Source organism: Hibiscus syriacus, unplaced genomic scaffold (assembly GCF_006381635.1).
Source record: "Hibiscus syriacus cultivar Baekdansim isolate YM2019G1 unplaced genomic scaffold, ASM638163v2 tig00111330_pilon, whole genome shotgun sequence".
Taxonomy (NCBI): domain Eukaryota; kingdom Viridiplantae; phylum Streptophyta; class Magnoliopsida; order Malvales; family Malvaceae; genus Hibiscus; species Hibiscus syriacus.
In genome coordinates this window covers 12,852,217-12,873,895 of record NW_024063059.1, presented here as the reverse complement: position 1 = coordinate 12,873,895, position 21,679 = coordinate 12,852,217, and the positions used below count along the sequence as shown (strand labels likewise).

Sequence of the window (21,679 nt, the reverse complement as noted above, 5' to 3'; positions counted from 1 at the left end):
AAACAAAATTAACTTCATTTTAATTTGATATTCAATTTGGGAAAAGTATGAAACATAAAAATTTGGTAATTAAGTTTGAAAATGCAAATCGGTTTCGATCACACACATAAAGAAGAGAATTTCGGCAAATCACACACACATATGGATGAGAAAACACACGAACATAAAAACAAGAAATTCGATGAATCGCACACACGAGCATAAAGACAAGAAATTCGATAATTCACACGCATGACCACACATGCAAACATGACATACACAGAGAGATAAGTGGGAGACTAAAAATTCTTACTTCACTGAAATGCAAGGCTCAAACAACTGTGGCAAAGGTTCCGCAGTATACAAACTGTGGCCATTCCAAATTACAGTTGAAAACTACAAATGAAATAAACTGCATTTGAGTACCTTCAATCATGTTTTTTCCCATAGGGACACCATCATGTCTTTCTCCTAGCCCTGATCAATCCATAGACCATCAGTTAAGAGAAGAATTAATAGTTATACAGCACAGAAGAAACTGTCTACTCATGAATGATACCTGAAAATACGAGGGGTCAGATCGTTGTTGTCCATGGCAAATAGCGGTTTTTACCAAAATTAAAATAAAATACCTACCCTGAAGTCCTTCCTCACTACTCATAACCACCGGTTCCACTTGGATGTCCATGGAAGTTTCCCCCACCAAGCCTTGGGTGACTCTGACCCCTCTCCCGGTACCTTCCACCCGTGCCATGAGATCCATCTCTTGGTCCTTCAGGATTATTTGCTCTATTATTATTGTTGTTATTTTGGGGTCCGACTGGCTGGTACCCGTAATGTGAATTGTGCCTCTGCCTTTCACGGTTTGCAGCGGTTTGTTGTTTCATTTCTTGACCAGATGAGCCCCAATCACCACGGGAATCGTGCCCTCTACCATATCGGTTATTTTGGTTTCCATTTCTGCGGAACCCTGTGGTTGAGCGCTGATCATTTCTTGTATCTATATTCGAAGGAGGTGCCTCAACTGGAAGACCAGAACCTTGGTTTGGGGAGTGTGGGCGTCCTTTAAGTGAAGCTATATTCCTTTCTCTCTTAGACTCGTGACGGCCGACAGTTTGTGCTTCAACACTTCCTTTTTCAGAGACGTTATCTTTAAGAGACACGGTCACACCTTTACTGGTTTCTTTGTCTGGTTGAACTTGATGTGACTTCTTAGCCTGAGGGGCAGAATCCTTTCTGTTTGTCCTACTAATTTCAGAACCAACATTTTGATCACTATCTGGCCTGCTTCCTCGTTGATTGATGGGTGAAGGTTTGGGTTGCCAATGAGATGTTGATCGATCCCCAACACCACGATTCTCTTTTGATTCAGCAGGCGAGTCTAATCGAATCATCTCAGGGACTGACGACGGTGGGTTAAGTTGATCAGCTTCACCATTGTTAATTTTATTGCGATCAGAATTATAGTTGTTTCCCCCACCTTTTTGTCCCTTGAATGGATATCGTTTTCCTCTTCCTGTTGTCCCCTGATTTCTTAAAACAGGTACTGATGGTACAGTTGGATCAGGATATTCAGGCATGTTCCAACCATAGGAAGTATCCCATTCATCATACTTGGGCTGCTCTTTCACTAGGCTGGAAGCAGCCTTCTGCTGTTGCTTCTGCTCAGCTGATTTATCAGCACTTTTACTAGGATTGGTATAAAGTCCATCTTGTAAAGATGGCTCAACCGAGGCACGTTGGCGCCAAGATCCATGTCCTCTTCCCTGCCTACCGTCATTCCTAGACTCATTAGTGCTCCCCCCAGTCCCTGTGAAAGTGCCCGACTGTTTAGAACATTCAATTCCATGGGACCCAGGGTCTGCACTATCTGCAATGTCATCTGTTGCAATCTGATTGTCCAAATGAGCTACTGTTTGCTGAGAAATTACTTGCTGAGCCATTTCTTTTGCAACAGGCTTCGGGATGTATCTCTCTATCTCAGCCCTCTTATTTCTGGCATTGTTCTGCACTTGATTATCATTCTTTGCCTGAGGAGTAACATCATTCTCAGCTGCCGACTTATGGCTGACCTCTTCAATAGCCTCAGCTTTGTTTTGTGACCGCACAGGTGCCCACACAACAGCATCACCTCTGTGGATTGCAGATTTGTAAGCTTGTGGATTGCGTGGCATCCTGCGAGACTGCTGAGATTTCCACTGGTTATTCACTTGGCCAGAGGCTTCTTCATGAGGAAAAGCTAAATCCTGCGCTGAAGACTGGTTTACATCCTTCAATTCAGTCGGAGACTGAAATGAGTTGAGATCCAACTTACATTCAGAAGACTTGGGTTTCGGACCCTCAACAGAGGAAAGTGTATGACTTATTTCTTTTGAAATCCCAGATGATAAAGAAGCCAAAGATGATGCCTCCTCCATTTTATGTTTGTTCTTACCACTCCTATTATTTTTTCTTTTCTGGTGCATTGTAGAAGTGTTGACAACATTTTGGGTAGAAACTGACACAGAGATTGAGTCAATTTCTTTTGAGACAGCCTCAGCAGACGGAGCACCATCAACTACTGCATCAGTACGAATATTTGGCAATTCAGTTGTACTTGTAATATACTTCTCACTGGAACCCTTATCCAATAAGTTAGGATCCTTTTTCCTATAGTCCACATGCTTCTGCTTTAAAGAGCTACCATCACTAACCTGTGGGTGATCGTGGAAAGCAGCATCCGCATTATTAACAGCATGTGGAAAGGGCAAAGAAAGGTTATGCATTTCGGCAGTAGCCTTATGAGCATTCCTTGTTGCAAGAAAGTGTTGTTGATTGGACTTAACAGTGTTCTCAAGTTCCCCAGTGCTGCTTTGACCAACATCTGCAACTATAGTTGGGGTAGACACCAAGCATGTTATTTCAGATCCGCTTGGGAGGATATCATCAGCTAGTGTTCTGGATTCTTCTTCCTTACTCTGGACAGCCATATCTGAAATGGATTCCAACTTCTGAGTTAAACCTTCGGCTGTTTGTGTACGTCTGTTCAACTCTTCTAATTTAGCCAGAGCTTTGGCCTTCTGGTCTCTAGCTCGCTCTTCCTCCTCTTTTGGTCGTCGTTTGACACGCTGCTTTGCAAGTTCTCTCTTCATAGCTCGCTGAAGAAAATGTCAAATAAATTTGTAAATTCAATTTAGGTTTAAAACAATGATGCATATGATATAAAGAAAATTACCTGTGCGTCACTATCACTTGGATCATACACAGGAGGCATCAACTCACCCTCATTCCGTTTTTGGGAATATGATGCAGACTTTTCTAAAGCCTCTAATGGCGCATGGTCTTTCACATTTGCATCAGAATGGTTTTCAAAATGTGTGGTGGACTTTACATTTGACGAATCTATAACCAAAGGTTTCTTTCTCCATCCATCAACATCTTCAGAATTGAACCTTTCCCTGCCTCGATGATCAGTTCTACCATGCCTAGTATGGAAAGATCTCCTGTAAAGGTGAGTGTAAGTGAGAGCTACAAGCAAACTATCAAATAAAAGCAGCTAGAAAGAAAGCAACCTGCTGTTTTCTACTCCAACAGCTGGCACGTCCATTCTCTTATCTCCAGATGAAACGCCTACTTCATTAGAAGTAGGTCCAGTCATTCCAGAAGCAGGCACAGCACGAGAACCAGTAACAACTTCATTTGCAAAATGCTTTGCTACTTGCCCATCAGAGGCACAAGACTTTGCGTTTAAACTTTCTATTTTCTGAAATAGACTGGAATCTTTTGTGGCACCAGGGTCATCCGTATGCTCAATTTTCTTTGCCGAAATGTCGCCATATGCCCTAGCTTTTTTAGCACCTTCAGATGACTTCACTTTGGACGAAATAGAATCCCTTCCATGGTGGTCAGTAATATGCGTGGAAGCTTCTTCAACAACTGTTCTCATATTCACTTCTTCCTTCTTTCTCTGATCCACTTCCCAATCATTTTCCCATGATGATGTTCTCTTTAGATCACCCTTCTCTACACTGGGCACAGTATCCTCTGACCTGTGTTCATCTTTTCCTTCCCAGCCATCATACTGCTTCAGAAGAAGGTATGGTCCTCGTGCATCATGAGGATGGCCAGATTCAAGATGCTCTGAAGCCAGTGCTTTTCCAGGGGGGCCACGGCCACCACCAGGACTGGCATGAGAACCACCAGGATCTGGAGCATTTTGACTTGGATGCCGATTATAAGCAGGACCAGCTGGCATTCCCATAAATGGCATTTCTCGCTCATTTAAATTACAATAGCCCATGGGAGGACCATAGTAGCCCTCATAAGGCACTGGGCCAGGGTAAAATGCAGGTCTAATTGGCATACCTGGGTGGACAAAAGCATCAGGCATGGGGCCTCTATACATATCTCCATTTTTTGGATGAGGTCCCCTTGGCCCTGCTCCTGGAGGAGCTGACCGTGGATTAGGAAGAGCACCACCTGGAATCTGAGGTCGATAATAAGGAAATGGCTCCAAGGGGAATCCCCCAGGTGGAACTGGTGGCCCATATGGAGGACCTGCAGGAGGTCCTCTGTACCAAACACCACCCGGATGATTGTTTATTGGTGGACCATGCCAAGCATCATAATGCTGGGGATGGATACCAGTATTAGGGTATGGATGAGGTCCCTGGGGATCCACATGCCACTTCTCCATGCTTGGTCGGACTCCATCTTCACTATATGGAGGATTCTCTCTTCTCCAAAAATTTTCAGCTCCGCTCTTTTGATTTTCATTTCCAGAAATGTCAACTGAAAAAAATGCATTAACAACTTAATCATATCAGAGAGCCAGATGTGAAACTAAATGAACAGAAAGTTGCACACAAACCAACAACAGAATTCCCAGTCCTCTCTTTCATTGGTGCTACTCCAGAGGATGAGCCAGGACGACCTTGGGAACCATGCTCTGCAGTCGAAGTTAGTCAGTTGAGAAAGAACAGAATAGAATAGCCCACTCAAGGATGTAAATCCTTATTCTGTGATTATTCAAACTTCAAATCAAAGTAGAAAATACAGAACAGTAACTGATATCAATGTCAGCCTGGTGATGGGACATCAAATGCCAATCAATCAAACTCCATCAATCAACATTTAAATACACAATCCAAATACCTTGTTAGGTCAATATGATTTGTTTGTTAATAGAAAATTTTCATCTGCAAATCAAGCTCTAAATATAGAACTTCATGCCTTACAGTGATGACGCTACAAATATTTAAACCTAAATGTTCAAAACTTGGTGCAGCACTTTTTTCTTTTTTCAGGATAAGTGTATATCAAGTTTTCTCATGGGGAAAAGTTCATTTTAGAACACAAACTCATGTAAAGTTTTGAAAGAGGACCGACCTTTAAACCACATGAATAAATCTACAATTGGAAAAAAACTAAAAAATAAAAAACCATAAAAACCTTGCAACTCTGTGTTTTTTCCAGAGGTATCCTTTTCTGACCCAAGAGTAGGAAAGTCTCCAGAAGTGAGAGAAAATTCATCATTCTTGGAAGATAACATTCCCTGCAATGAACAATTGTAACTGTAACATTTAGACACAGGAGAAACTGCAAGAGAGAATAAAATAACAACTTCATAGGTGGAATACTTGGAAGGAACTGAATATGTGAAGCATTTAAAATGGATCAAGTTAGCAAAATCCTAAAATATTAAAATATGTCACTTTGCCACTCAAAAATACTGAACTCCCAAACCACATCAAACCAATGTCACAACGCCATGCGGCAAGCACCAATAAAAATTTATCAGAAAGGAACCTTGAGCACATAATCACAAATACAGTAACCATGATGTGCTTGAAACTATAACTGAAGCAATACTTAAATAACAATAAGTCTATATATTACATATAAGCAACTTTATGGTTAAAATCAGTTATAGCCAATGAACTTATTGACTACATGATCATACCAATTTTTCAGCTGTCTCAGTTACACCCCATGCCCCTGAATATTCATGAACAGGTTCAGCAAACCGAGATAACTGAGAGCTACCAGGTCTTGTTTCAGCACTTCGAGGACGCAAAGATGCAAGTGATGTTTGATTTGAAGCCAATGGCCCAGAAGATGATGATGGTCTAGAATCTGAACCCCGAGCATTAGTAGATTCAGGTGCTCTGTCACTACCTGCGGTTGAAGGTCGTGTGCCACTGCCACCAGATGAAGGGCGGGCACTTAGATGGCTAGGTGAACTGCTACCACCATCAGTATTTGGAGACAATGTCAAGGAACCCCATGCATTTGATGAAGAAGATGATTTACTCCCCCAACTAAGAGTACCCCTACATGTATAGAACCACCAAAGCAACTGATAAGTATTTCTACCATCCAAACAACAATCCCCACATAGAAAACACAATAGGGGTGGAAGGTTAAAAAGGGAAAAAGACATTTAGATATGGTACTACTCACTTGGGTACAATTTCCACATTAGGATCCAGACCATGATTTTCTAACCTTAAACAACAGAAAGTAAGAATAGATTAAAGTGAAAAACTCCAACAGCTTGTTTATTTAACCTTGAGAAAAGGAGAGAATAACATGAACTGTGGAATAAAGGTACCTCTGACTAGGTAAGTTTATAGGTTTTGGAACAGCAACTTTTCCCAAAACAGTCATGCCACTTCGTCTTGCAGAAGCCCATCTGCAGAAAAATTAGCATCTTAGATACAAAAGCAATTTGCATCGCAACGCATGAGCTAAGAAGTATTCATTAGTGTGAACCATACTCAAGAAGAAAATGGCAAAACCGTAGAGTAAAAAGGCAGATAATATCAACAAACAAGGTCTAACACTTTCTGCGCTCATTCAAAAATTATGTGATAACTGTAAAAATATGCGAGGTCAAGGTGTAACCTAGGTGCTGCAACTAGCGCAAAACAGCAAAAGCACCTGAAACCCTTTCTGTTACATTGATCAAGCGCACACCTAGTGAACCTAGGTACAAGCTCTAGTAAGGAAAATAGACAATAAACATCAAAAAGATCGCCTAATTGAAGGCCTCTTCAGTTTATTTCATTCATAACTTATTTCATTAGATGTACCTCTAGTGATAGGAATCAAAATATGTACTTCAAGATATTTGAGCATTCAACAACAGACATGGAACCATAAGGAAATCATGAATATCAGACAGCAAAAGAAAAAGGAAATTTGGCATGTTTGGTAGATGATTGGACCACTCTCTAGAGCTATGTTGCAGGGACTCATGTACAGATTTTGGTACATGTCTAGGTGCCTGGCACATCAATTGTCTTGAACCTGTGATATGGCGATTTGGCACAAAAGGATCCAATAAAAGAATACTCGTTTGAGGATTTATTTCACATATTAAATATTTTACAAAATATATAATACATTAGTATTCTATATAAAAAAGATTATATTTTCAGTAAAAACTACAATTTAGTTGAAAATATTTTATTTTATTATCGACTTTCAGTAATTTGGATCGATTAATAACAAGTGAACAAATACTTTGGTCAAGATTTATTTGGATTGACTTTGTATATTAAATTAAAAATATTTTGGGTCATACATTTCAATCCCATTCCTAAATTTAGCTTTTTTCCCCCTTTCTCTTTGCTATTTTATCGTCTAATCTGTTTTCTTTTTCTCAAGCTGAGGTTCAAATTATGATTTTCTTCAAGCCCAGGCCTAAGGAGAGCGTGTCTACTTCGACCTCAACATCTCTTATTCGGTCCAATAATTTCAGCAATCGAAGGAAGTTAATTATTTCTTCTCGTCATTCAGGAAGTGTGTGTTCAGGGATTAGTTTCTTTGACAGAATCTATAGGAGGGACTTCAGAAATGCAGCAAGGGGATCCATGTAACAAGAGAATTTAAATGTTATACAAATTGGTCCTAATGCAGCTTTGAATTCCAATGAGGAAATGGATTCTACTTTTGATGGAGCCTCTTCAATCGATTTTGTGGAGAGGATCGTTGAAGGAAGATTTTCAGAAGGAGACTGCTCTAGTTTCAATCCTGGTTTGTTGATCAGAAGAGCTAAAAGAATTTTGACTAGGGAAGCCCTAGATCTTGTGAGCGTTGATACAGCCTATTCTCCAGCTTTTTCTGCTTTTCTGGAAGAAGCTTTAGCTACATGGGAAGTTAGTAAGCTCTTAAGGTTTTCTTTCAAGGAAGGAAAAGAAGCTTTCTTAGAAAAAGTCATGATTCTAGAGAGAGATTCGAATGGGTTCATTCAAGGTAAGCTTGGAGGCGGTGTTTAGTCTTTTTCTATGAGACAAAAGTTAGCTATTGTGTCTTGGAATGTCAGGGGCTTGGGGAAGAAAGAGAAGCAGCGAGCTGTTCAAAAATTGGTTTATGAGAAGAAACCATCCTTTCTTTTTTTGCAAGAAACAAAAGTGGAGGTCTGTCCAAGGTCTTTTATGATAAGAAGTGGTCTTAACATTCTTCAAGGGTTTGTTGAATCGCCAGCAGAAGGTTCATCAGGGGGTTTACTAGTTTGTTGGGATGAAACTATTTTTGAGGTGGAAGACCAGCAGATTCATAGGAGATTTATTGCTATTTTTGGAAAATTTAAGTTGAATCAATTTAAATGTGGGTTAATTCGGTGGAGGAAGAGAAAGCAGGTTTTTTTGAGGAGCTTGGTTTGTTTTTAAATGGTATTACCATTCCGTTTTGTGTTGGAAGGGACTTTAATGCTTATTTAACAGAAGGGGAGAAGGATGGGAAAGCACAAAACAAAAATTCGATGGAGATTTTCAGGCAGTTTGTTCATCAATCGGGTTTAATTGATATTCCATTAATTGGGGGTAATTTTACTTGGAGTAACTGGGAAGATCCTACTGTTGTTAGATTGGATAGGTTTTTGTTGAGTATTAATTTCTCTTCTTCATTTTCGGATATCACCCAACTTCTACTTCCGCGATCAATTTCTGACCATAATGCAATTTTATTACAGAGTGGGGTAAGAAACCTTTCAGATTGTTCAACTATTTAATGTATGAGACTGGGTTTGATGAGAAGGTTAGCTGCCATTGAAGAATGCAAGAAAGGTCAGAGAAGAGCTGGTATTCTGAGTATCATAAGGAGTTCCAAATCAGCTATTAAAAACTGGTCTGGAACAAGAAATCAGTTTCCAGGTGCTGCCATTTCTGATTTAGAAGTAAAGATTCATCAAATGGAGCAGGATAGTCAAGATCAGCAGATTATGAAGGGTCCAGAAACAGCAGCAGAATTGCGTTCTTTGAGATCAGAATTGTGGCGAATATATAGGATTGAAGAGCAAATTTGGATACAAAACTCTAGAGTGAATTGGATAAAAGATGGCGATCGAAATACAAAATTTTTTCACACTTGTGCCACAATTAGGAGAAGATTGAATTCTTTGAATGCTCTCAAGGTTCAAGATGAAATTATTTATGATCCGTTTCTTATCAAAGCGAGGGTCCGGGATCATTTTTTTGAAGCTTATAATTCTAAGTCTACTCTGGAAGTGGAAGAAATGAATCTGAATTTTACAAGAATCTCTTTAGAGCAAAGCTACACTTTAGAGAAGAGGTTTACGGAAGAAGAAGTGTGGGAGGCTTTGAATTCGTGTGATAGAAACAAAGCGCCAGGACCGGATGGGCTGAATATGGGTTTTTTTAAAAGGTTCTGGTCCATTTTGAAAGACGATATTCTGGAATTTTTTCATAAATTCTATTTGGGGGAAAATTGGGAGCATGGTATCAATCACACTTTCATAACCCTCATCCCAAAGGGTTCTAATATTGGTGGTTTAGATGATTTCAGACCTATCAGTTTAGTAGGTGGAATGTATAAGATACTTTCAAAATGTCTTTCGAGAAGGTTGAGGAGTTGCATGGATGATGTTATTAGTGATTCGCAGTTTGCCTTTATTCCCGGTCGGCAAATTTTGGACTGCTCCTTTATAGCTAATGAAGGAATAGATTTTTGGAGAAAGAAATGTTTGAAGGGCTGCGTTTTTAAGATTGATTTAGGAAGACTTATGATACGGTGGACTGGGATATTCTATTTAAGGTTATGGAGAAAATGGGTTTTGGAGAAAAATGGTGCAGTTGGGTTAGAAGATGTGTGTCTACAGCCTCGGTGTCTGTTTTGGTTAATGGTGTGCCTACAGAGGAATTTCCAATGTCTAGAGGACTTCGACAGGGCTGCTCCCTTTCCCCATTGTTGTTTAATTTAATAGCAGGGCTTCTTAATCTTATGCTACACAAGGCTTGGGGCTGTTCAGTGGTTTGGTTGTTGGTAAAGACGACGGTTCTTTTTTATTATCACATCTTCAATTTGCAGACGACATAATAATTTTCTGCAGTGCATCCAAGACGCAAATTTTGAATATAAAGAGAGTTCTAAGTGTTTTTGAAGTTATGTCCAGTTTACAACTTAATCTCAACAAAAGCAAGTTATTTGGAATCAATATTGGAGAGGAAGAGATCAAGGAATGGGCTGGTGATCTTGGGTGTGCTATAGGCACTCTTCCGTCTGATTATTTAGGTCTGCCACTTGGAGCAAGCAGAAATTCTGCTGCTTTGTCGGATCCGGTCGTTCAGAAGTTCTATAATAAGTTGTCCAGTTGGAAGGCAAGAACACTCTCTTTGGCAGGGAGACTGGTAATGTTGAAGTCGGTAATGTGCTCTTTACCTACCTACTATCTGTCTATGTTTAAAATTCCAGCAGCAGTGAATTCGAAGTTAAACTCCATCATGGCTAATTTTTTATGGGGAGGTACTGCAGATTATAAGAAAATACACTGGGTAAACTGGTCCACAGTGTGTGAACCAAAAGGCACGGGTGGTCTGGGTGTGTTGAACATTAATCTTTTTTTTTTTTGATAGGAATGGAATGCCTCGTTAAAAACTCCCTTCTTGGTTAAAGGAGCTTAGGGGTAAGCTCCTTAATCAGCGGAAGGAGGAAAAGAGCGCCTTAAAAATTTTATTGATAATAAAAGTTTACATAAGATTTAAACACTACACCAAATTACATCACATAAAACTTAACAACTACTTTCAACTAGACCTCCTCCCTGGATCAGAAAATCCAGTAATAGAGCCTTACCGTCAACCTATCCCTTTCTTAGCTAAGCTATCAACCTCCCCATTGCTTGCCCTTGGAATCCACCTCACTGAATGAACCATACCATTTGAAAGAGACAAAATCTGATTAACTAAAGACGAGTAGAAAGCAGGAGCCAAAGCCGGTGATTGAATCCATTCCACTACCGACTTGCAATCACACTCAACAATCAATCTCCCAACAGATACCCAAAGTGATGCCAGAAAAATTTCAATGCCTCTTTGAATAGCCTTTAATTCATCTAGAGGAGTACCTTGGCCAACCTTCTCTGAAAAAGTCAAAAGTGTGCGACACTCCCAATCTCTCAAAATACCTCCAATACCTCCACCCGAGCCATCAAGCCTCGCAGCTCCATCAACATTCATCTTAAGAAAATCAACAGGGGGTGGAATCCAACGCAAGATATGACAAACTTTGGCTTTGGATAAAGAAAACCCATCTGCTAGGGATGGATTACCAATCAGCAAATCCTCTTGAATATGAACCGTAGGAAACTTGGCTAAAAACCATTTTGAAAGTCTGAATCTAACTGTAAAGAACAAAGACATGCTGTCAAGATTAGATCCTTCAAACACCATAGCATTCCTAGCTTTCCAGATTGACCAGAAGATAACACCCGGAATAAACTTCCAGATCGTCGAATTACCCCTCAACTCACCCCAGGAACTAAGCAAAGCAGGAGGGTCTTGAGGAAGAACAAGCGAAATATCCCAGAAACTAGCAATATTATTCCACAATTTCCACACAACAAAACAAGAAATAAATAAATGTTGAACTGTTTCCTCATGATTCTTGCAAAAAGGACATTGAATATCTTCCCCTAACGAAACACCTCTCTTAACCAACTCAGCCTTAACTGCCAATTTCTGATGTGCGAGTTGCCAAAGGAAATCTTCCACTCTAGGTGGAGCAAAACCCATCCAGACTCTTTTTAGCCACAAATCATTACTCCCATCCACAGAACCAAGAGATTTTCTGCAGGAATTTACCGAAAACAAGCCATCTCCACTAGCAGACCAAGAAAGGGAGTCTTCCACCAGCTCTGACAGTTTGAAATCCTTAAGTTTTGTCATCAAAGCCAACCACTGGTCCAATTCCCAATCACTCAGATTCCTTGTAGTTTGAACATTCCACTCCCAACCACTCGATCCATAGCTGCCAAACTCAACAACCTCCCCCCCCCTTTATTAATGGAAAGCACATAGATTCTAGGGAAAATTATTTTTAGAGGAACCTCATCTACCCATACATCGTTCCAAAAAGAAATTGATTTCCCATTACCTATTTGCAGCTTCGAATTCGATCTAAGAAAGTCCCCTACCGAATCATTCTTAGAAAAATTATTTGCAATGCCTCTCAAGATCCATGAAGATTGCGGAGAAGTAACCTTTCCAATAGACATAGTGTTCCAACAGACCTTTTGCTTGCTACACAACACAGATTTCCAAAGAGAATTTTTATCATTGGCAAATTTCCACACCCACTTGCCTAGTAAAGCCCGGTTAGTAAGATTCAAATCAAGGGCACCTAGTCCACCACAGTTCAAAGGCCTGCAGACCGTTGTCCAATTTACCCAGTGAATCCTCCGCTTATCCCCCTTATCACCCCAAAGAAAGTCATTAAAGAATTAAGCTTCTTTCCAATATTGCACGGCATTTTAAAAAGGGATAGAAAGAAGATAGGCAAAGAGGTTAGCACCGACTTCAAAAGAATTGTCCTACCGGCCAAAGACAGACAGGACGCTTTCCACCCTTTAAGTTTGGAACTGAAATTCTTAAAGACCGGATCCCATAGAGCCTCTGTGTTTTTCTTAGCACCCAAGGGAAGTCCCAAGTATTCTGTTGGAAAATAACCGACTGAACAGCCCACTTGTTCTGCCCAATCCGATAAAACTCTTTCTTCCAAATTGATTCCAAACAGCTTACTCTTTGCTAGATTGAGGTGTAAACCTGTCATAATGCTAAAAATCATCAGCACCCTTTTTACATTCTTGATCTGATTAATAGAGGCTTGGCAAAAAATTATTAAATCATCGGCGAATTGTAGATGGGACAACCTAGTAGAATTTTCAGAATTCCCCATAATGAAACCATGGAATAAACCCCTCTCAATTACTTTAGAGAGCATCAAGTGTAGCATCTCGCCTATAATGTTAAACAAAAGTGGAGAAAGACTGTAGCCTTATCTTAGACCTTTGTTCATTGAAAATTCCTCAGAAGGAGACCCATTAACAAGTATCGAAATAGAAGCTGTAGACAAACATTGAGTAATCCACGAGGACCATCTATTTCCAAATCCCATCTCTTTCATTGCTCTAAATAAAATAGGCCATTCCACAATGTCGTAAGCTCTACGGAAGTCAACTTTAAAAACTACCCCTTGCAACCCTTGTTTACTCCAGTAATCAATACCTTCGTTCGCAATGAAGGCGCAATCCAATAACTGTCTCCCCGGAATAAAAGCAAATTGGGATTGGCTGATGATATCCCCAACACAGCCACTCAACCTCTTAGATAATACTTTTGAGAGGATCTTGTATAAGCTACCTACAAGGCTGATAGGTCTGAAATCCTCCACACTTTCCGGATTAATCTTCTTCGGAATGAGTGTAATAAACGCGTGATTAACTCCGTGTTCCCATTTTCTACCCAAATAAAAATCCTGGAAAAATTTCAATACATGCTCCTTTAAAACCGGCCAACATTTCTTGAAAAAACCCATGGTGAAGCCATCCGAGCCTGGTGCTTTAGAACTATCCGAAGAAGTATCGCTTGCCATAATTCTTGTTCTGAGAACTGCTCCTCAAGTTTTGAAGATTGGAACCCTGATAGCTTAGCAAAATCCAGGGATAAATCCTCTACACCCAGTGTTAACTTAGAGCTATAGGATTCCTTAAAATAGGCCGCAATATGCAACTTAATAGATTGCAGATCTGTGACTACAGAACCATTGATCTTCAAACTAGTAATTCCATTTCTTCTACTCCTGTTTAGAGCAGTTAAATGAAAAAATCTAGTGTTTCTATCCACATCTTTAATCCATCTCGCCCTTGATTTCTGGAACCAAATGCTTTCTTCAATCCTATAAAACTTCCAGAGAGTCGATCTGAACTGCAGTAATTGCCCCCAGTCCTGTTGGGAGAGATCCTCAGTTTGAGCCTTAAATTCAAGATCATTAATCTTCAATTCCAAACCTGCAATAGACTCAGAAATTCCATTGAACCTTCTGCCTGACCAACTTCTGATCGATTTTTTAGCTCCTTGTAGAATGCTAAATATGCCCCTACTCTTTCTGCTCCCCCTCGAAACATCCAAGGATGATTTAACCATATCCTCGAAACCTTCTTCCTCTAGAAGATAATTAAAAAATTTGAATGGTTTGGGACCCCAATCAACAGATTTTTCCTCCAAAGAAACGGGATTATGATCAGATAAAGACCTCGGTAACATGCTTTGCACAACATTAGGAAAACTGATCAGAAAATTCCCAGAAATTAAGAACCTATCCAATCTGACCCAAATAGAGGTTTCTCTATTATTACACCAAGTATACCTTCCCCCAACCATAGGTAGATCGATTAAGTTAGTTTGATTTAGGAAATTTCTAAGAATATCTATAGAAAACTAGTTCTGGGACATTCCTATCTTCTCTGCCGGATCTAGATACACATTAAAATCTCCCCCAATGCAAACTGATACGGTTTGAGCAGCGACAAAATTCAACAACTCCCTGAAAAAATCCTCCTTTTCAGAATCAATGCTTGGACCATAGACATTAATAATCACACATTTATCACAGGAATTCTTAAATTTTCCAAATATAGCTATGAATCTGCTACTTAAATGACTATTTGTAACTTCAAATTCCTTGTCATTCCACAACACCATTAATCCTCCTGCAGACCCCACTGCTGGAACGACAATCCAACCATTAAGAATACTTCCACCTATCCTTCTCCTAATAGCCTGAGAACATTTTTCAAGCTTTGTTTCTTTAATGAGAAGAATGCCTAGTTTATAATTCCTGACCATATTAGCTACGGCTCTTGATTTTTCCTTTTTACGAATACCCCTAATGTTCCAAGAAATAATCTTAATCTGTACCATGGATATATATATGAAACCGAAACCTCAAAGCAAAGCAGCCAAAAGATCCTTACTCCCCCGAATCCACCCCTTCCCTACATTCAGCCAAACCCTTTTCTAGATTAATTATTTTATCTAAAAAGGCCTTCTTCCCCTCTTTGAATAAGATCCCTAGCAATTTACTGACTTCCCATGTAGTCAACGCCTCTTCTAAAAATAGGGAGAAATTTGAAGAATACACAGTAGGGATACTAGCCACATCCAGTGCTTCCCTAATCAAAATCCTTCTCTCTTCTAATACCATTCCTTGCTTCTGATCCAGGCTGAACACCTTTTACACCATCACCAGCGCCCCGAGGATGCTGTGACCGGTCTACTTCCGAATTCTGACTATAATCACCTTTTTCCTGGATCCCATTTGGACTTCTCTCCGAGATATTAGTAATAGGTAAATTACTCGGGATAGAAATAATTCTACCTGTTGTGATCAGACGACTCCGGTGGTTGCAAAGTCCCATTTTCTCTGCTTGGATTAAACCACACCTTTCTTTCTCTAGATCTATAGGGCATTATTAGAAAAATGGTTTTGGAAGTTTGGTAATGGTAGGGATTCAGTTTGGAAGAAGATTATTTGCTCCAAATACAATTTGAACACTAATCTAATTTTTTTCAACAGCAAAGTACCAAATAATGCTTCTTGGTTGTGAAAATCGGTGGTTAATAATCATTATAAAGATGATCAGTTTGGCGAGAAGGTTCGAAGCATGTTTCAAATTAAAGTGGGTAATGGGACGAGCATAAGGTTTTGGTTCGATATTTGGGCTCTAGATCATCCTTTGAAGACTGCTTTTCCGAGAATCTTTGCTCTTTCCCTGAATCAGCTTGGGAAGTTAAATGAGTTCGGTGAGTTCAAATCTTCAGGGTGGATTTGGTTTGTGCAATTGAGAAGAAACCTGTGTGATTGGGAGCTGGAACAGTTCTCAAATTTTCAAACCATCATTCATAATTATAGTCTTCTCCAAGAGTCCAAAGATGGTTTGATTTGGAAAGGGAATGGGGAAGGTATTTTTTCTGTCAACTCTTGTTTGAAGACCTGTTTTCTTGGACCGGCAGAAGACAATTTCTGGGTAAATTGTATTTGGAGGGGGTTGGTCCCTCCAAAAGTAGAGACTTTTATGTGGCAATTAGCGCACCAAAAATTGGCGATTAAGTTGGAATTACAGAAAAGAGGAGTTTCGGGGATTGTTGATATTTCTTGTCCTATGTGCAAAAAAGAGTTTGAATCTGTCACTCATCTTTTTTTCTCCTGCACAGTTGCATGGTCCCTCTGGAATAAGTTTCTGACGCTTTGGAAATTTAGTTCGGTTCTTCATGCTAATGTTCATGGATTTTAAATTGCTTGGTATGATATGGTGCCTGCTTCTTCGGTTTGGTCCTTAATTCCGGGAGTAGTGCTTTGGACTATTTGGAAATTCAGAAACAAAGTGGTGTTTGAAGGAAGGTCTTTAGATCAGATTGAGTTATTCTTCATGGCTAAGATTAGGCTAGCTTCATGGTTCTTAGCTAAGTTCAAAGATGTACCTATCTCTAAAGAATCTATTATTAATGATCCATCTATTGCAGATTCTTGCTATTCTACTACAAATTCGGTCCAAAAAGTAATCTCCTGGATCCCCCCCTCCTAAGGGCTATTTAAAGTTGAATGTGGATGCAATAGTTTGTTTTAAACATTATGTAATATTTCAATTATTAATAAAATTTGAGGCACTCTTTTCCTTTTTCCACTGATTAAAGAAAACAAAGCGGTGTTCCTTTAATCAAGAAGGGGGTTTTTAACGAGGCCTCCACCTCCTATAAAAAAAACCTAATCATCACCACCTTTTGAGCATTCCAGCAGCTACTTCTTTTTTTCCTTTCTCCTTTCTCCTTTCTCATATTGTCTCCTTTTTGCTTTCTGATCTGCCCTTAAGCTCCTTTCTGATTTACTATCTTTTACCAGCTCTCCCCCTTTTCCTTCCACTTCTCTCAATCAATAGAAGTCGTATCCAAGGAATCAAAATAGAATCCATACTCAGGTCAGTTTCAACAGGGGAATGGCACCAAAACGGATGAATCCAGAAGAGCTTTTGGGTTTGTTATCATGATTATAAACTTTTAGCTTGTTTTATTTATATGCACACCCACATATTGCAACCTCAAAATAGTGCCTCAAGCAATATAAGGTTCGAGCACCCACTATGAAACTTGTCCTTCGACAAAACTGCTCAAAATTATTTCTAGAAACAAGAAAAACTATGTTCTTCAATCTTTTGTGAAAGCATTAATTCTTAAAGAAAAACCTCTCAAAAGGCTTTCTCCACCAACTTCCAATTCACAGTTTAAAACACTGAAAGATAAAATATAACAGTAAAGGTGGAGGAAAAGCTAAGTAGCATTCTAAATTGGTACAATAGTCATTATAATTTCCTCATCCTCTTGAATTAGTTCAGCATTGTCTAACGTCAATTAAATATAACCTAAAGAATTAATTCCAAACACAATTAATCAGTTAGGCCGGGACTCCCTAACAGTTAGCACATGAAGCAATTCCTAGGTAAAAAACATCAGTTAAGTTTCTGTCAATATACCAACCCCTGAAGCCAAGTAGGAGAGTATAAATGGTCAAAATTTGAAAAGGCATCAACATTGTCATTCTAGCAAGTTTCTCAGCAAAGAAAGATTTCGAAAAACAAAATTACCTCCGTTCTCCAGATAGCGTACTTGATGTCATGGTTTATGATTTGTTGCAAGGTCATTCATACAGATTGAAACACCTGGAAAGGGAGAAGAATTGATTTCCATCATTTGAACACTTACAATGAGCCAAAAAAATATTTCAAATGAGATCAATATAATGTTGTAAACAAGCAGAATAAGCTACATGGAATATCCAACAATAAGATAACCTTAGTATCCAAATCTCAGCCCCGAAAGGGCATGCACTGCATGTTTGTCTCTGTGTGTTAATCTAGGAACCTAAAACTTTCATTTTGTTTGACGTACGAAAATGAAAAAAGGGAGAGAGAATAACAATAACCTAAAAGTTATGTTAGTAACAGAATGTAAAAGTTTTTCACACTAGGTGGTTACCAATAATGATAGCAAGAAATAAATTATTTGCAACACTTCCGAATATTAAAACCAGGGTTTCAAATCGTGGTCACGTTTTTTGTCATTTAGGGTTTACCATGATTACGATCATCGCGGGCGCTATTGGGCAATATTGCAGGTGTAGCGAGTAACTAGGACGGCGGCGAAACCTCTATATCACGGACGAAATCGCATTTTCGGAATGTTTTTTAAAACCCTGATTAAAACCATAAGTATTTAATTTTATCTCATTAACTTTTGGCTTCATATTGCTTTAGAAAAAAGAAATAAGCCTTAGGTATTTAATTGAACGCTCAGATCTAACTTGATACAAAGATCAAGAAAAAAAGTTAATTTCAGTTATCTTTTAAAAAACTTATCATACAAAATTCATGTTCAAAGGTTTTAGTGTAAAGAAATTTACAATATCATAATACTACGATATACAGAGTAAAAACTTAGGGTATTAAAAGAAGTAAAAACAAAAGAAAATGACAGGGTTTTGGAAAATCACAAAACATAGCACAGGCAATAAACTGAATGCACCCGATAGGCTAGTGTGGAACTCCCATTTCATTATCTTTCCAGCCTTCAAAATTATGCATAACAATAAATGTAATTTTACTTATGAATATTAGTAAATAAGCTGGACCTCCTTTTATCTACTTGCAAAGAAACAAATCAGAGTAAAAGAAAATTTATCATTTATCACTTTCTTCTTCCAAAAATTTCCACAAAATTTACAAACAGAGGGCATAAGCATGCATTCAGTCTTCTCATACAATAACTTCTATAACCTACATGCCAACGTTCTAAATCCTATCAATAGGAATGCACAAAAATAATCAAGCTAGGTCTACAGGCAGCCCTAGTACTCCTCTCATGAAACAAAATAACCAAACCAGGCAAAAAGCTTCTCAAAGTATAAATATTTATGGCCAAATAAACACCCCAAACTTGAAGACTAAATGTCATAAAATCACACCTTAATCTTTTACTCCTAGAACCACCAGCAAATATGTTATGCATTACAGTCCATCCAAATTATAGTCAATGAGCACTTCCAACATTGTAACTCAGCATGTGAACAAAAATGTTATCAAGTAAAACCCACGGAAGCAAATAATCATTCACCAATCAGAAATGGAGTGTATATTGTTGGCTTAACACCTATCTTCACCCCTAAACTCTCTGTTGAATTAGTAAAACTCAAAAGAAACCAAACATCCTACAAACTCCAATATCATTTAAGCAAGTAAATACACTTCCACTATTTATAGTTTAGTTCTTTCCTCTCTTTCCTTGCAATATTGCATTTCATAAGCGAGGTCAGCAAAAGACCCACACTACCAAACGGGGCTTCTTAGTGAACCATTTTCTGGCAGCTTCTTATTCTCTTCACTTTTACAACATAGCCAGTCCCACAATTAACCTACTCAAGGTTCAAAATTCACCCGTCCCAGCCATTTGGTAAACCCTGATTTCACAACACTAAGCCTGTCTTGTAAATATCTTCTTCACTAACATCACTACCAGCTATATTAGCAGCGATCCCTTAAATTCCTTTTTCTACTCTCTTCAGAAAACTTCTGTACTCCATTTCGTGATACCCAAAAATTAAAAAGACAAACAAAAAGGAAACAGAACAATCACATCAATAAAGCATTATCACCGTTTAAAGTAGAAGCCTAAACAAATTATTTAAGGCCCAAAAAAAGTTAAACCGAACAAACGGCTTCAAGTTATTTTAGTTGCCCAGAAGGATCATATCACGAACCCGATTAAAATAAAAATGAATCAGATGGCGCATAAATTAGGAAGACAGTGGATTTGTCTTATTATTGAAACTATTTCCTTCCGAGCGGTTGTTTCGCGGGAAGCAACAAGCAAACTCTAGATTATATGAAATACATAGAATCGGAAAGGAGAGGAGGAAAAAATTCAAGGAATCCCTTGCCTGAGATAAGATGGAACCGGGGAGTCGTCCTTCAACGAAACCCTAGAAAGAGAAAAAATCATAAATATGCTTGCCCTTAATTTAAAACTAGAAGAAAATAAGAAGAGAGAGAGAAAGAGAAAGATATCGAAAACCTCAGAGTTGGATTAGATCGGGAGATCGGAAAATACGGAGTGGAGGTGAGCGAGGAGGCTATGAAGGCCGCAGATCGGAAGAGAAGAAAAAAGCGAGAGGAAAACAAACAAACAAGTCGGGATGGTGATTGGACGAGTGACTCCTGTTTTTAATATCAAATCAGGAATATTTTTCTTTTTATTTTCACAAATTAAAAACACATAGAAGAATTATCATTCTAAAGTTGTTTTATGGGTGGGAAAACATGTAAATTATAGAAATGGTCACTCATATCTCACTAATTATGATTGATAAGTGGATTAAATTGTTTGAATATTGAACTTGAAAAAAATGATTAGAAATTAGCGTAAATATTAAAGTTGTTAACAGTTGAAATTGATTTTGTTAAAATTGTCAGCAATTAAGGACTATTTTATTCTCCTTTTTTAATTTTAAAATCAAATTTAAAAGTATAAGGATTAAAATGAAATTTTTGACTGCATAGCAAAATAAACGATGAGTTTAGGGAAGACATTTAAGTTCTGTTAATATTTGAACTATAACTATAGAAAATTGAATGAAAAATTAAAAAGTTTTTAAAATATGTGTTTAATTTTAATTTTTAATAGTAATATTTATGATTATGTATTCAAACTATCAAAAGACTATTTGATGTATGTGTATATATTTTGAATTCATTAATTGAAGCTACAACTTATCCTATGAATGTTTAAAATTATTATGTGCATTGCTGAAATGTTATGTTATTATTGTTTGAAGTTGCGATTTATTCGATAATGATCTAAAATGTTACGTACATCAATAATAAATTAAATAATTATTTGAAAGTATTTGATGATCAAATCATAATTATCTTGACATACCATAAGATCGTTAACGTTGATGTACATGTTGTATGTGGTACGAGTAGTATTTTTCAGATAGATATTCGTTTCATTTTTATTGGAAGTGTGACTTGATTGTAACAAAAATTAATTAAATGTTTTTATTATAATATTTTGAAATTGAGTGATTATTTTACAAATTTACTAATAATTGGGTGAGCTGAGATGTAGTTTACCCAAATAAGAAATTATCATATAGATTCAGTTTGCTGATCTCTCGATCTCCTGCTCCTCCTTCTCGCAGAGACGGCTACAATTAGAAATGGAGTAATGGGTGGGATTCTCAGGCACTAATTAAGGTACACGTGTATTTGGTTTTCAGATTTTATTTTCTCAATATAAGTCTCAATCTTCACTCTGATTCTTTATATAAGATCCCATAGCTCAAATAATATTAAAATTCACTGTCTGACAGA

General features: G+C 38.2%; 1 protein-coding gene across 3 annotated transcripts; it reads right to left on the bottom strand.

Annotated features, from left to right (window-relative positions):
- Window positions 1-274: 274 nt before the first annotated feature.
- Window positions 275-20,511, bottom strand: LOC120158597 (protein MODIFIER OF SNC1 1-like). 3 transcript variants are annotated; one of them, XR_005519246.1, is made up of 12 exons: window positions 20,379-20,511; window positions 20,245-20,286; window positions 17,897-17,971; window positions 6,572-6,652; window positions 6,421-6,465; window positions 5,921-6,290; window positions 5,410-5,512; window positions 4,829-4,906; window positions 3,531-4,749; window positions 3,194-3,461; window positions 539-3,116; window positions 275-456 (listed from the first exon to the last, which is right to left on the bottom strand). XR_005519246.1 is itself a non-coding variant. In XM_039169424.1 (12 exons), exons 3-11 carry the CDS (start codon window positions 17,926-17,928, stop codon window positions 633-635), a joined length of 4,680 nt encoding a protein of 1,559 aa, XP_039025355.1. In that variant the 5' UTR covers window positions 17,929-17,971; window positions 20,245-20,286; window positions 20,379-20,511; the 3' UTR covers window positions 524-538; window positions 616-632. The 3 variants fall into 3 exon arrangements, 1 of the variants encoding a protein (XP_039025355.1); XR_005519247.1 differs by having other exon boundaries at window positions 3,531-4,746; XM_039169424.1 differs by lacking the exon at window positions 275-456 and adding an exon at window positions 524-538 and having other exon boundaries at window positions 616-3,116.
- Between the last annotated feature and the right edge of the window lie 1,168 nt (window positions 20,512-21,679).